The sequence below is a fragment of the Pseudophryne corroboree genome, chromosome 5 (genome assembly GCF_028390025.1).
Source record: "Pseudophryne corroboree isolate aPseCor3 chromosome 5, aPseCor3.hap2, whole genome shotgun sequence".
Lineage (NCBI taxonomy): Eukaryota > Metazoa > Chordata > Amphibia > Anura > Myobatrachidae > Pseudophryne > Pseudophryne corroboree.
Genome location: NC_086448.1, coordinates 569166237 through 569181058, shown reverse-complemented (window position 1 = coordinate 569181058; position 14822 = coordinate 569166237). Strand labels below are relative to the sequence as shown.

Genomic DNA, 14822 nt, shown 5'->3' with positions numbered 1-14822 from the left:
ATGCGTAGCGTCTGGTTCCCTTCTCACAGCGGGAGGGGGGGCACAGCGGGGGGACACTGCTTGGGCGCACACTGCACAGTGGCGGATCTTGCCATGGTGTGGCGCCCTCCGGATGGCGGCGCCCCGGGCAAAAGTCCTGCTTGCCCGGGGCAAGATCCGCCACTGACTACACAGTACACACCCAGGCCTGGCAATGATGGCGAGAACTGTTCCTGGTCTTTTTCAATGTGACTGATTGGTATGCATGACAGTCAATAAGAATCTAACATAACACAGCTTCACTCCTGGTTGGTTGCTATGAGTTACAGTACAGGTGTCTGACCGCTTCACCTTCATATCCTAGGGCAGTGGTTCTCAAACTCGGTCCTCAGGACTCCGCACGGTTCACGTTTTCCATGTCACCCAGCAGGTGTACTGTCACTGTGTATCACCAACTGTCACATTTTAAAAATCTACAGGTGATCTGCAAAACATGAACTCTGCGGGGTCCTGAGAACCGAGTATGAGAACCTCTGTCCTACTCCTAGGGGAAAGAGCAGAGACTCCGGGAACTGGCCAATGTGTCACACATCTGCACAGCACAGTGCCGCCCGGTCCCAGCGTCACCGAGCAGCACACCACACACCACGTTCCTGTGTCAGCTGACCGTGACGTAACATCCCTTCGTCTTCCGCGGTCCCAGGCGCTGACTGTCAGTCGGAGACGTCACTCTGTGCGGCGGCAGAAGATGGCGGACAGCATCCCGCTTCAGCCGGTGCAGAAGAGAGCGGCCTATTACACAGCAGACAAGAGTAAGAGGAGGTGAGAGAGCCGCCTCCCATCCCTGTCCTGTCTGTGCCCGGCACATGCCTGTGTTAAATCACATCTGGTCACTGTCTGCAGCATCCTATATGCACCTGTAGTGATTCACCTGTGATTTGCTGTGTACACACTGTGGATATACAACAACTTCCCAGACAGTTGAGTGTCTTTGCCATATGGACCAAGCCCCCTGTTCTTGCATTGCCAGGACAATGACAATGATAATGCTATGCATGCCATTATGTGCCTGAATAGTCATAATAGTTTTGTTTTCCATGTGAACAAGTGATGTATGTTTAATCACTCAATTATGTCAACCAAATTGATGTTTGAAAAAGTAACATAGTCTCCTAATTAGAGTGACTGTACCAAGTACTAGAGCTGCTGAACTTCAGTCTGTAAAGTGGCACTGCTAGCACTTACCTTTTTGACAGTATGGACACAAGATGAAGATTTATTGATGTTAGGCTACATAAATCACCTAAAAACTAAAAACAAATATTTGTTGTAGTACTGGGAGTGGGGCGCGGGCGGTATTAATGTGCTTTTCCTAAAAGTCGGAATTTACCTATTTAATCAAAGAACTTGAGTAATCAGGAGTTAATCACTAAATGCTGCCACATTTCTGTTAGTACCACAACATACAGTTGTTATTAAGTTTAATCAATAGTTTGCATAGTAGAAACAGTGTAACCTGCACCAGACACCTTCATTCTGTTTCATTATAGTATCTTCTGAAAGGTTTGTTAGAGGTTAATCCCCCCCCCCCCCCAAATCAGGAAAGAAAACGTGGTATCCACTATAAAGTATACTTTGTTTGCGAACTAAAGTATTAGAGCTTTTTGGTGTATACTATAAGGGCTATATTGACGAAGTGGTGGCTTTGAGGTGAAACTGTAAAGCAGCAATAACTTTAAAGGTAAAGCACGCCATGCTGTACCCTTAATGTTAGTGCCCCTTTAAATTTCCACCTTACAAAAGCCACCACTTAATGAATATAGCCCTAAGTGCATCAGTAGTTTACTGAACAGTGGGGTTTCTGCAGGATGGTATCCTTTCTTACGTTAATAATCTTCAACTGCACCACATCCAGCAGTCTTCTGCCACCTGATACTTATTCCTGTGTTATCTGCTGATGTAACTATGTTTATTTACCCTGTACTTGTCCTATACTGTCATCAACTGTAAGTTGCTGTTTTCCTGTTTGATTATTTGTTTATGTATTCTGTAATTGGGCGCTGCGGAACCCTTGTGGCGCCATATAAATAAAGGATGATGATGATAATAATAATGGTTATTACCAGGTATGCAAAGTAGAGGATGCACTATTATTTTTATGTTTGGATTTATTTAAATTGTTCTTCATTAAGCATATTGTTTATGTGGTATCTAAATGTTATAGGTTTTGGCTGTTGTTGTTTAAGCTAGAAACATAGCGGTCAATTCAATTGATTGCGAAGTGAAAAGCGCTGGGAATGTGGTCCCAGTGCTATTCAATTCAGTGTGCTGCTTTGGACAACTAGTGGATTTTTGCTCGCACCCCCCCGGGGTAGTGAGTAAAAATCCAGCAAAAGTAGTGCAGCGATGCTGTATTGTGCCCTTGCACGGTGCCTAAACACCCTGTTTAAGATGCCAGTACAGACATTCTCAGACAAAGCAGCTTGCTGAATTGAATCACGCCATGACCTCCTTCCCGGTGCCATTCATTTCGCAATCAATTAAGTCGACTCTATATTATTTGGTGAGTCCTTCTATTTCACCCATCAGGAAAGACATTTTCACTACAGGTGTTGCTTAAAGAATTTTTACAGTTCAAAGAACTGCACTTATTTGTCCACAGTGGTGCTGGGGAATATTATAGTATATATTGTCATGCTAGTTACAGAATTGTTAGCATTGCTGCCTCGCATTACTGGTGGTATGTTGTGAGCAGTTTATATGTTCTCCCTATGTTTATGTTAGTTTCTCCCAGGTGCTCCTTCCTCCCACAATCCAAAAATGTACAGGCAGGCAAATATGTGTTTGTATGTGGTAGAGCACAGTGCATGTTTTGCAGGTCTCCTCACAGAATCGCAAGTGAAATAATTAGCTGCACCTGTGGACCTTTTAAAATGTGTCAGTGAGTAATTAATACACCTGTGCACCTGCTGGGTTACCTGCAAAACATGCACTGTGTGGGGTCCTGAGGACCGAGTTTGAGAACCTCTGTGGTAGAGAATAGTAAACTCCATTAGGGAAGTGATTGATGTAGATGAACTTTCTTTGTAAAGTGTGTACAGGACTGTATTAAGGGCACATGGGCCTGGGGCTGAAAATGATCAATGGACTGTAAAAGCAGAAAAATAGCATCATTTTATGAGGAAAATAAAAATGAAATTTTAGCACATGACTTATGGGCAGTTGTGTGCCAGCTGGGTGGTTGGTCGCTTATTTTTTATTTAGAGGACAGGAGCTGTAGTACCACCTGCCCCATTATTAATATGACCCTAGTCACTTGGCTTTGGTATAAAAGTCACTGCTTGGTATTAAACGGTCAGTAGTAAGCTGATATGACTTTTCACAGTAAGGCATATATTCATATGTTTATCTAACATAAACAGTCTTTGTGATATCACTCACATTTGGTATAAAAATATAAAGGGGACTTGGCGCTGTTGTCCAATCTAGATCTGCTGTCTACTCAACCCTCAAAAACATAGAAATATATATATAGCAATACAGTGCTAGCAATCAGATTATATTTAATTCACAAATAAAATCCATTACAGGTTGAGTATCCCATATCCAAATATTCCGAAATACGGAATTTTTTGAGTGAGACTGAGATAGTGAAACCTTTGTTTTCTGATGGCTCAATGAACAAAAACTTTAGTTACTGCACAAAGTCATTAAAAATATTGTATAAAATGACCTTCAGGCTGTGTGTATAAGGTGTATATGAAACATAAATGTATTCTGTGCTTAGACCTGGGTCCCATTGCCATGATATCTCATTATGGTATGCAATTATTCCAAAATACGGAATAATCCGATATCCAAAATACTTCTGGTCCCAAGCATTTTGGATATGGGAGACCCAACCTGTATAAATAACAATCGCAAAATATACACAGTCATATAAACACCGGAAGGTGTAGACCACATAAAAAATAAATATCAATAAAAATAATATGCACAACTAGAGGTTTATCAAAATTCTCATGTGGATATATTTTTTCATCAATCCATGGAAAATATCTCAGTGGCGCTATTAATTCCTAACCAAACAGGAAAGAGCTGTATGTCCTTAAACCATGACTTATATTGTTGGTAATGCAGCTTTCTCTGACGTCCTAGTGGATGCTGGGAACTCCGTAAGGACCATGGGGAATAGACGGGCTCCGCAGGAGACTGGGCACTCTAAAAAAAAAAAAAAAGATTAGGTACTATCTGGTGTACACTGGCTCCTCCCTCTATGCCCCTCCTCCAGACCTCAGTTAGAATCTGTGCCCGGCCAGAGCTGGGTGCTCCTAGTGGGCTCTCCTGAGCTTACTAGAAAAGAAAGTATTTATTAGGTTTTTTATTTTCAGTGAGTTTCTGCTGGCAACAGACTCACTGCTACGTGGGACTGAGGAGAGAGAAGCAAACCTACCTGCTTGCAGCTAGCTTGTGCTTCTTAGGCTACTGGACACCATTAGCTCCAGAGGGTTCGAACACAGGCACCTGTCCTCGATCGTCCGTTCCCGGAGCCGCGCCGCCGTCCCCCTTGCAGAGCCAGAAGAACAGAAGCTGGAAGACGTCGAAATCGGCGGCTGAAGACTCCTGTCTTCATTAAGGTAGCGCACAGCACCGCAGCTGTGCGCCATTGCTCCCAGCACACTTACACACTCCGGTCACTGTAGGGTGCAGGGCGCTGGGGGGGGCGCCCTGGGCTGCAATTGAGGTACCTTTGGCACAAAATCATACATATATACAGTCTAGCACTGTATATATGTAAAACCCCCCGCCATTATTATACACTGAAAGCGGGACAGTAGCCCGCCACTGAGGGGGCGGGGCCTTCTTCCTCAGCACACCAGCGCCATTTTCCCTTCACAGCTCCGCTGGAAGCACGCTCCCCAGGCTCTCCCCTGCAGTATCCAGGTACAAGACGGGTTAAAAAGAGAGGGGGGGCACATAAATTTAGGCACAAATCGATACAGACAAGCAGCTATTGGGAAAATCACTTATTAGCAGTGTAAATCCCTGTGTTATATAGCGCTGTGGTCTGTGCTGGCATACTCTCTCTCTGTCTCCCCAAAGGACTTTGTGGGGTCCTGTCCTCAGTCTGAGCATTCCCTGTGTGTGTGTGCGGTGTGTCGGTACGGCTGTGTCGACATGTTTGATGAGGAAGGTTACGTGGAGGCGGAGCAAGGGCAGATAAGTGTGGTATCGCCCCCGTCGGGGCCTACACCAGATTGGATGGATATGTGGAAGGTCTTAAATGACAATGTAAACTCCTTACATAAAAGGTTTGATGACGCTGCAGCCTTGGGACAGACGGGGTCTCAGCCCGCCCCTGCCCAGGCGACTCAGAAACCGTCTGGGGCTCATAAACGCCCCCTAGCTCAGATGGTTGACACTGATGCCGACACGGAGTCCGACTCCAGTGTCGACGATGATGAGGCACATTTACAGTCTAAAATGACCATCCGATACATGATTATTGCAATGAAAGATGTATTACACATTTCTGAGAGTAACCCGGTTAATACCAAAAGGGTTTATATGTTTGGGGAGAAAAAGCAGCCAGTGACCTTTTCCCCCATCTGATGAATTAAATGAATTGTGTGAAGAAGCGTGGAGTTCCCCTGATAAGAAATTAGTGATTTCTAAGAGGTTACTGATGGCGTACCCTTTCCCGCCAACGGACAGGGTACGTTGGGAAACATCCCCTAGGGTGGACAAGGCGCTGACACGCTTATCTAAAAAGGTGGCCCTGCCATCTCGGGATACGGCCGCGGATAGAAAGCAGGAAGCTATCCTGAAGTCAGTGTATACACACTCTGGTACTCTACTGAGACCTGCTATTGCTTCAGCCTGGATGTGTAGTGCTGTAGCAGCGTAGACAGATACTCTGTTAGACGACATAGATTCCCTCGACAGAGACACTGTTTTGCTAACCCTGGGCCATATCAAAGACGTCGTCTTATATATGCGAGATGCTCAGAGGGACATTTGCCTGCTGGGCTCTAGAATTAATGCTATGTCCATTTCTGCCAGGAGGGTCTTATGGACTCGGCAATGGACAGGAGATGCTGATTCTAAAAAAACACATGGAGGTTTTGCCTTATAAGGGTGAGGAATTGTTTGGGGACGGTCTGTCGGATCTCGTGTCTACAGCGACAGCTGGAAAGTCCACTTTCTTGCCTCAGGTTTCCTCACAGCCTAAGAAAGCACCGTATTATCAAATGCAGTCCTTTTGTTCCCAAAAAGGCAAGAGGGTCAGGGGTGCATCCTTTCTTGCCAGAGGCAGGGGTAGAGGTAAGAAGCTGCACCATGCAGCAAGTTCCCAGGAACGAAAGTCCTCCCCTGCTTCCACTAAGTCCACCGCATGACGTTGGGGCTCCACAGGCGGAGCCAGGTGCGGTGGGGGCACGTCTCCGAAACTTCAGCAGCCAGTGGGTTCGCTCACAGGTGGATCTCTGGGCTATACAAATTGTATCTCAGGGATACAAACTGGAATTCGAAGCGACTCCCCCCCCGCCGTTACCTAAAATCAGCCTTGCCAGCTTCCCCCATGGAAAGGGAGGTAGTGCTGGCGGCAATTCACAAGCTGTACCTCCAGCAAGTGATTGTCAGGGTCCCCCTCCTTCAACAGGGAAGGGGTTACTATTCCACAATGTTTGTGGTACCGAAACCGGACGGTTCGGTGAGACCCATTCTGAATTTAAAGTCCTTGAACACTTATATAAAGAAATTCAAGTTATAGAATCGCTCAGAGCGGTGATTGCAAGCCTGGAAGAGGGGGATTTTATGGTGTCGCTGGACATCAAAGATGCTTACTTGCATGTCCCCATTTACCCACCTCACCAGGAGTACCTCAGATTTGTGGTACAGGACTGTCATTACCAATTCCAGACGTTGCCGTTTGGCCTGTCCACGGCACCGAGAATATTTACCAAGGTAATGGCCGAAATGATGATACGCCTTCGGCAGAAGGGAGTTATAATTATCCCGTACTTGGACGATCTCCTCATAAAGGCGAGGTCCAGGGAGCAGTTGTTGATCAGCGTAACACTCTCTCAGGAAGTGTTACTACAGCACGGCTGGATTCTGAATGTTCCAAAGTCGCAGCTGTTTCCTACGACGCGTCTGCTTTTCCTGGGCATGATTCTGGACACAGAACAGAAGAAGGTGTTTCTCCCGGTGGAGAAGGCCCAGGAATTAGCATCTCTGGTCAGGGACCTCCTGAAACCAAAACAGGTATCGGTGCATCACTGCACGCGAGTCCTGGGAAAGATGGTGGCTTCATACGAAGCCATTCCCTTCGGCAGGTTCCACGCAAGGATCTTTCAGTGGGATCTGTTGGACAAGGGGTCCGGATCGCATCTTCAGATGCATCGGCTGATCACCCTGTCCCCAAGGGCCAGGGTGTCTCTTCTGTGGTGGCTGCAGAGTGCTCACCTTCTCGAGGGCCGCTGGTTCGGCATACAGGACTGGGTCCTGGTGACCACGGATGCAAGCCTCCGAGGGTGGGGGGCAGTCACTCAGGGAAGAAACTTCCAAGGGCTGTGGTCAAGTCTGGAGACTTCTCTACACATAAATATACTGGAACTAAGGGCCATTTACAACGCCCTGAGTCAAGCAGAGCCCCTGCTTCGAAACCGGCCAGTGCTGATTCAGTCAGACAACATCACGGCGGTCGCCACGGTGTAAACCGCCAGGGCAGCACAAGAAGCAGGATGGCAATGGCGGAAGCCACAAAGATTCTTCGATGGGCGGAGAATCACGTGCAAGCACTGTCAGCAGTGTTCATTCCGGGAGTGGACAACTGGGAAGCAGACTTCCTCAGCAGACACGACCTCCACCCGGGAGAGTGGGGACTTCATCAAGAAGTTTTTCCAACTGATTGCAAACCGATGGGAACTGCCACAGGTGGACATGATGGCGTCCCGCCTCAACAAAAAGCTAAAACGTTATTGCGCCAGGTCAAGGGACCCTCAGGCGATAGCTGTGGACGCCCTAGTGACACCGTGGGTGTACCAGTCGGTATATATGTGTTTCCTCCTCTTCCTCTCATACCAAAAGTACTGAGCATAGTAAGAAAGAGAGGAATATGAACAATACTCATTGTTCCGGACTGGCCAAGAAGGACTTGGTACCCGGAACTGCAAGAAATGCGCACAGAGGACCCATGGCCTCTGCCTCTCAGACAGGACTTGCTGCAACAAGGGCCCTGTCTGTTCCAAGACTTACCGCGGCTGCGTTTGACGGCATGGCGGTTGAACGCCGGATCCTAGCGGAAAAAGGCATTCCAGATGAAGTTATTCCTACGCTGATAAAAGCTAGGAAAGACGTGACAGCAAAACATTATCACCGTATATGGCGGAAGTATGTTGCTTGGTGTGAGGCCAGGAAGGCCCCTACGGAGGAATTCCAGCTGGGTCGATTCCTGCACTTCCTACAGTCGGGTGACTATGGGCCTAAAATTGGGGTCCATAAAGGTCCAGATTTCGGCCCTATCCATTTTCTTTCAAAGAGAACTGGCTTCACTGCCTGAGGTTCAGACATTTGTAAAGGGAGTGCTGCATATCCAGCCCCCTTTTGTGCCACCAGTGGCACCCTGGGATCTTAACGGTGTGTTGGATTTCCTGAAATCACACTGGTTTGAGCCACTTAAAACCGTGGAACTAAAGTATCTCACGTGGAAAGTGGTCTTGCTGTTGGCCTTAGCATCGGCTAGGCGTGTGTCGGAATTGGCGGCTTTGTCATGTAAAAGCCCATATCTGATCTTCCATATGGACAGGGCAGAATTGGGGACTCGTCCCCAATTTCTCCCAAAGGTGGTGTCATCGTTTCATTTGAACCAACCTATTGTGGTGCCTGCGGCTACTAGGGACTTGGAGGACTCCAAGTTGCTGGACGTAGTCAGGGCTTTGAAGATATATGTTTCCAGAACGGCTGGAGTCAGGAAGACTGACTCGCTGTTTATCTTGCATGCACCCAACAAGCTGGGTGCTTCTGCTTCAAAGCAAACTATTGCTCGCTGGATCTGTAGCACGATTCAGCAGGCTCATTCTGCGGCTGGATTGCCGCATCCGAAATCGGTAAAAGCCCATTCCACGAGGAAGGTGGGCTCTTCTTGGGCGGCTGCCCGAGGGGTCTCGGCATTACAGCTTTGCCGAGCTGTTACTTGGTCGGGTTCAAACACATTTGCAAAGTTCTACAAGTTTGATACCCTGGCTGAGGAGGACCTTGTGTTTGCTCATTCGGTGCTGCAGAGTCATCCGCACTCTCCCGCCCGTTTGGGAGCTTTGGTATAATCCCCATGGTCCTTACGGAGTTCCCAGCATCCACTAGGACGTCAGAGAAAATTAGAATTACCGGTGAGTAAATTCTATTTCTCGTAGTCCGTAGTGGATGCTGGGCGCCCGTCCCAAGTGCGGACTCTCTGCAATATAGTGTTCACTCTAAGCTTCTTTTGCAGGGCGCTGCGCCCTGCCCCTTTTTTGAGTGACAGAATGCCGCCCTGCCCGTTTGTGCCCGCCCTGCCGCCCTGCTAAGGACTGCTCTTCTCCCCCCGCCGCGCTGTCACTTCTTTCCCCCGCCGCGCTGTCACTTCTTTCCCCTGCCGCGCTGTCACTTCTCCCCCCCGCCGCGCTGGCACTTCTCCCCCCCGCCGCGCTGGCACTTCTCCCCCCCGCCGCGCTGATAGCTCTCAGCTGAAGGCGGAGACAGGGCCAGCGTGCAGTGGGGAGGAGCAGCCAATCAGAGCCTGCGGTGTCTCCCGCCAGTCCTCCGGCATGGTTTGATTCCCCCTCACCATGGCGCTGCGCGCTGACCTGGGCTCCGCCGTCAGCATCAAGAGACCGACCCCGCTGACCCGGCACAGCGCTTTCCTCCGCAACTGTGAGTGCCGCTCTGCATCTGCCCTGTGCCCGTCCTCCCCTTCCTCCTAGTGTTCTCTCCCTGTTACAGTGTGCCTCAGTGTTCTCTCCCTGGTGCAATGTGCCTCAGTGTTCTCTCCCTGGTGCAATGTGCCTCAGTGTTCTCTCCCTGGTGCAGTGTGCCTCAGTGTTCTCTCCCTAGTGCAGTGTGCCTCAGTGTTCTCTCCCTAGTGCAGTGTGCCTCAGCGTTCTCTCCCTAGTGCAGTGTGCCTCAGTGTTCTCTCCCTAGTGCAGTGTGCCTCAGTGTTCTCTCCCTGGTGCAGTGTGCCTCAGTGCTCTACCTGCCGCAGTGTGTATAGGAGGTTCTACCTGGTGCAATGTGTATAACGTGCTCTATCTGGCGCAATATGTATAACGTGCTCTACCTGGCGCAGTGTGTATAGGAGGTTCTACCTGGTGCAATGTGTATAACGTGCTCTACCTGGTGCAATGTGTATAACGTGCTCTACCTGGCGCAATGTGTATAACGTGCTCTACCTGGCGCAATATGTATAACGTGCTCTACCTGGCGCAGTGTGTATAGGAGGTTCTACCTAGTGCAATGTGTATAACGTGCTCTATCTGGCGCAATATGTATAACGTGCTCTACCTGGCGCAGTGTGTATAGGAGGTTCTACCTGGTGCAATGTGTATAACGTGCTCTACCTGGCGCAATATGTATAACGTGCTCTACCTGCCGCAGTGTGTATAGGAGGTTCTACCTGGTGCAATGTGTATAACGTGCTCTATCTGGCGCAATATGTATAACGTGCTCTACCTGGCGCAGTGTGTATAGGAGGTTCTACCTGGTGCAATGTGTATAAGCAGCACTATTGTGTGGTATAATGTGATTTGGTACTATTATGTGGTCACGCCCCTTCCCCACGAAACAACTCCCCTAAATTTTTGCTGCACGCCTCCGGCGCGCACTGTCCATGCTTTCACCTATAGGAATGGGAGCACCAAGCATTATAGTATGTACCTGATTTGGCCCTTCTAACTTAAAAATGTGCCCTCACGAATGAAAAATGTGCCCTCACGAATGAAAAATGTGCCCTCCCCGTGATCAGCACCCTGCCCTAAAAAAATCCTAGAGTGAACACTAGCAATACGTGTATATAGTTATTGCGTAACTAAGGGTTATTGTTATGATCCATCCGTTTAGTGAGGCTCAGTTGTTATTCATACTGTTAACTGGGTAAGGTTATCACAAGTTGTACGGTGTGATTGGTGTGGCTGGTATGAGTCTTACCCTGGATTCAAAATTTCCTTTCCTTGTAATGTCAGCTCTTCCGGGCACAGTTTCCCTAACTGAGGTCTGGAGGAGGGGCATAGAGGGAGGAGCCAGTGCACACCAGATAGTACCTAATCTTTTTTTTAGAGTGCCCAGTCTCCTGCGGAGCCCGTCTGTTCCCCATGGTCCTTACGGAGTTCCCAGCATCCACTACGGACTACGAGAAATAGAATTACCGGTGAGTAAATTCTTATTTTCCAGCAAGATATTGGGGTCAATTCAATTTGCCGACAATTGAATAGCTATTCAATACAGGGCCATTTGACACTTCATTGTCGGGATTTCTTCTCTCACCACCGGGGGGTGCAAGCAGAAATCCGACAAAAGTGCTGGCGCGGGGGTGGCTGATTCTGTTGGGAATCAGCATTGCGTCGGGCAGTTAAGTCAGAGAATGACCGTTCTACCGACAAATCAACCTGTTAAGTACGGGAGGACGGGCATTCACCGACTTAACTTGAGCAGAATTGAATAGCGGCGGGAGCTAATTCCCGGCGCTATTCAGCTGCCGGCAAATTGAATTGACCCCATTATGAAGCAGTCTGATTAGTAAAAACAAATTTTCATATATAGCAGATTCCATGTTTTTCTATTAGCTAAGCAGTCTGGACATGGTCTTGTAATTATGCCAAGCTTAAATATGCAGAAGTCACTTACGCATGTGTGACCTCATTGCTATTAGAAAGCATAAATATAACGTTTGTTACAGTACCTGCTCATAATCCAACTCCTGGCCAGGAAATTATTTGGTATATACCAATATACAGGCAGATGTCCTGAAGCCACTTATAAATAGAAATAGCAACTCTCTCCTGGCTGCTGGTCAAGTCCTCAAACCTGCAGCCTTGTCTGGAGTACCAGAGCTATAGTTCCTGCTTGTGATTGCTGACAGGCAGTAACCAACACCGGCTAGTTGTACATATTATTTTTATTGATTTATTTTCTTATGTGATCTACACCGGCCAATGGGTGATTCTTCAGAAAGTAAACATAAAGTCCTCTGCATTCCACGCTTTTAAAATGGTTTTCCCTTTTAACTGTTAAGAAATTATTACAGGTTGAGTATCCCATATCCAAATATTCTGAAATACGGAATATTCTGAAATACAGAGTTTTCTGAGTGAAAGTGAGATAGTGAAACCTTTGTTTTCTGATGGCTCAATGTACACAAACTTTGTTTAATACACAAAATTATTCAAAATATTGTATTAAATGACCTTCAGGCTGTGCATATCAGGTGTATATGAAACATAAATGAATTGTGTGAATGTACACAAATTTTGTTTAATGCACTAAGTTATTAAACATATTGGCTAAAATGACCTTTAGGCAGTGTGTATAAGGTGTATATAAAAAATAAATGTATTCTGTGCTTAGACTTGGGTCCCATCACATTATCATCTCATTATGGTATGCAATTATTCCAAAATACTTCTGGTCCCATGCATTTTGAATATTGGATACTCAACCTGTGTATGCAAACTTAATTGCTTAATAGCAATGCCTTACCCTATAACAGGGATGGGGAACCTTTTTTTCTACCAAGGGCCATTTGGATATTTATAAAATCCTTTGGGGCCATACAAAAATTATCAACTTGAAAATTAGCCTGCCCCCAGTAGATATGCCCCCATTAGATATGACCCCTAGTAGCGCCGCTTACACATATATATATATATATATATATATATATATATATATATATATATATATATATATATATATATACACACACACACACACACACACACACACACACACACACACACACACACACACACACACACACACACACACAGAAAAAACACAATACTCACCAGCCCTACTCCTGCTTCCGGACCCTTGCCCTCTGCCTGGCTGCCCGCTCCTCAGAACTATGGGAGAGACGTCATGACATCTCTCCCATAGCACCCCACAGGCACACATGCACACTGCCAGTGCCGTAAGCTGGAGCTCAGGAGTGAGCTGCTGAGGGGAAGAAGCCGGGTGCCCGCTAGTAACAAAATCTCAGCGGGGGCCCGACATCTCACTTGGTTAGGTGAGCCTGGAAGGGCCGGATCAAGTGGCTTTGCGGGCCTTATACGGCCCGCGGGCCTGAGGTTCCCCACCCCTGCCCTATAACTTAAGACCCACTAAAATCTTGGTATGTTGGAGAAGTATGTCGTTTGACTTTGTGTAGCTGTCACGTGCATCACGGAGAATTTCCCCAATGTTTATATGATTATGTATATGTATGTTTTGTGATTTTGTTATTTATATTGGATTTTATCAGTTAATTAAATATTAACTGATCGCCAGCGCTGTCTTGCTATATATCTTTGGTATGAAAGTCTATGTGGGTATTTCAATTAGCACAGCAAGGATATAAGAGGCTCTAGCTATTTAATTTCTCCTGCTGTAAGGCCGCAACTAGGCTTTAATGCAGATTTTTGCAGACATCCTCATTAACTAGTACCTCGGGGCTAGTTGTAGATTTACTGTGTGCGGTAACTGCATCGTGCCCAGCACTTAACTCGGGGGAAGCAGTTTACATTGACTAAGCTCCTGGCAGTAGTCGCAGTAAGGTGCTCCTCCCAGGTTTAGTGTCAGGCACGATGCAGTCAATTGAATAGCTCCTGACACCTTACGCGAAAGTAATGTTAAATGTATAAGAATAGATGTAGTAGTTCAATAAAATGATAATGATTGATTACTGTCAAATTAGGATTTATCACTACAGTAGGTTGTTCACGTGACTGTCATTATAAACAGCCTCTGGGATGTTTTTTGTTTTTTTCAAACACACTGATTTTACAAAATAATAAAATGAAGAGCAAATAGCCATATAGTATGGAATGACTGTTATACAAAATATATAACTGCATCCTTCAAAGGAAAAAGAATCAAATAGTAGAGTAACATAGTGATATCAGCGTAGTCCTCAGAACATGAATGTGGAATCCAGCATTAATGTTATGGAATTATGAGTCTATCCAGTCATACTACTCGAAGATTCCAGGATATCCATAGTGTTCCCTCTAGAAAATGTAGAGGGCAGGGCGCCGTACAGCGGAGGCACATGTGCGTGCGCCTGAAAAGGGGGCATGGCCATGCAGATCAGGGGACGTGGCCATGAAACGTCATTTAAGTGGGCGGTGCGGCCCGCAGACGTTATTACAGGGGGCTTGGCTGGTGGCGTCACTGTTGCGGGAGTGCCCAGCACCTACGGAGGTGCTTGGCTTCCCCAAAGCTATCTCCCACAGCGTGAATGGATGCTGTGCGCATGCGCACGGCATCTTTACACGCTGGGAGGGCAGGAAGCGGGTGGCTGTTTTAGCAGGGCGCCGCAGAAAGGGCAGGGCGGATTTTGCCCTTAAAAAACCGGGCAGGGCGCATTGCCCTGCTAAAACAGCCTAGCACCCGAACATAATATGAATAAATGTAGACTTCATATAAGAGGCATTAACAATTGAGTAAAAATAAAAAAGGGGTATCAGCAGCTAAATAAACGATCAAAAGGCATTCAGAAACAATACTATTAAAAATACGGTGTAGAGAGAGTAAGGCAAGACTGCTAATTGCAGCTATCATTATGTAATAAGTAGGCATATTAAGAAAATAGTGTACATTTTGAGTAGATCTAC

At 46.8% G+C, this 14822-nt stretch overlaps 1 protein-coding gene across 2 annotated transcripts in view; it reads left to right on the top strand.

Moving 5' to 3' along the window:
* The first annotated feature begins 418 nt into the window (after positions 1-418).
* The window catches only part of ATP9B (ATPase phospholipid transporting 9B (putative)), an 851783-nt gene continuing 837379 nt past the window's right edge, over positions 419-14822 (top strand). For both annotated transcript variants that reach the window (XM_063923317.1, XM_063923316.1), the window contains exon 1: positions 419-801. In XM_063923317.1, the coding sequence (XP_063779387.1) occupies positions 503-801 (299 nt within the window). In that variant the 5' untranslated portion in view covers positions 419-502. The remainder of the gene's footprint in view (positions 802-14822) is intronic.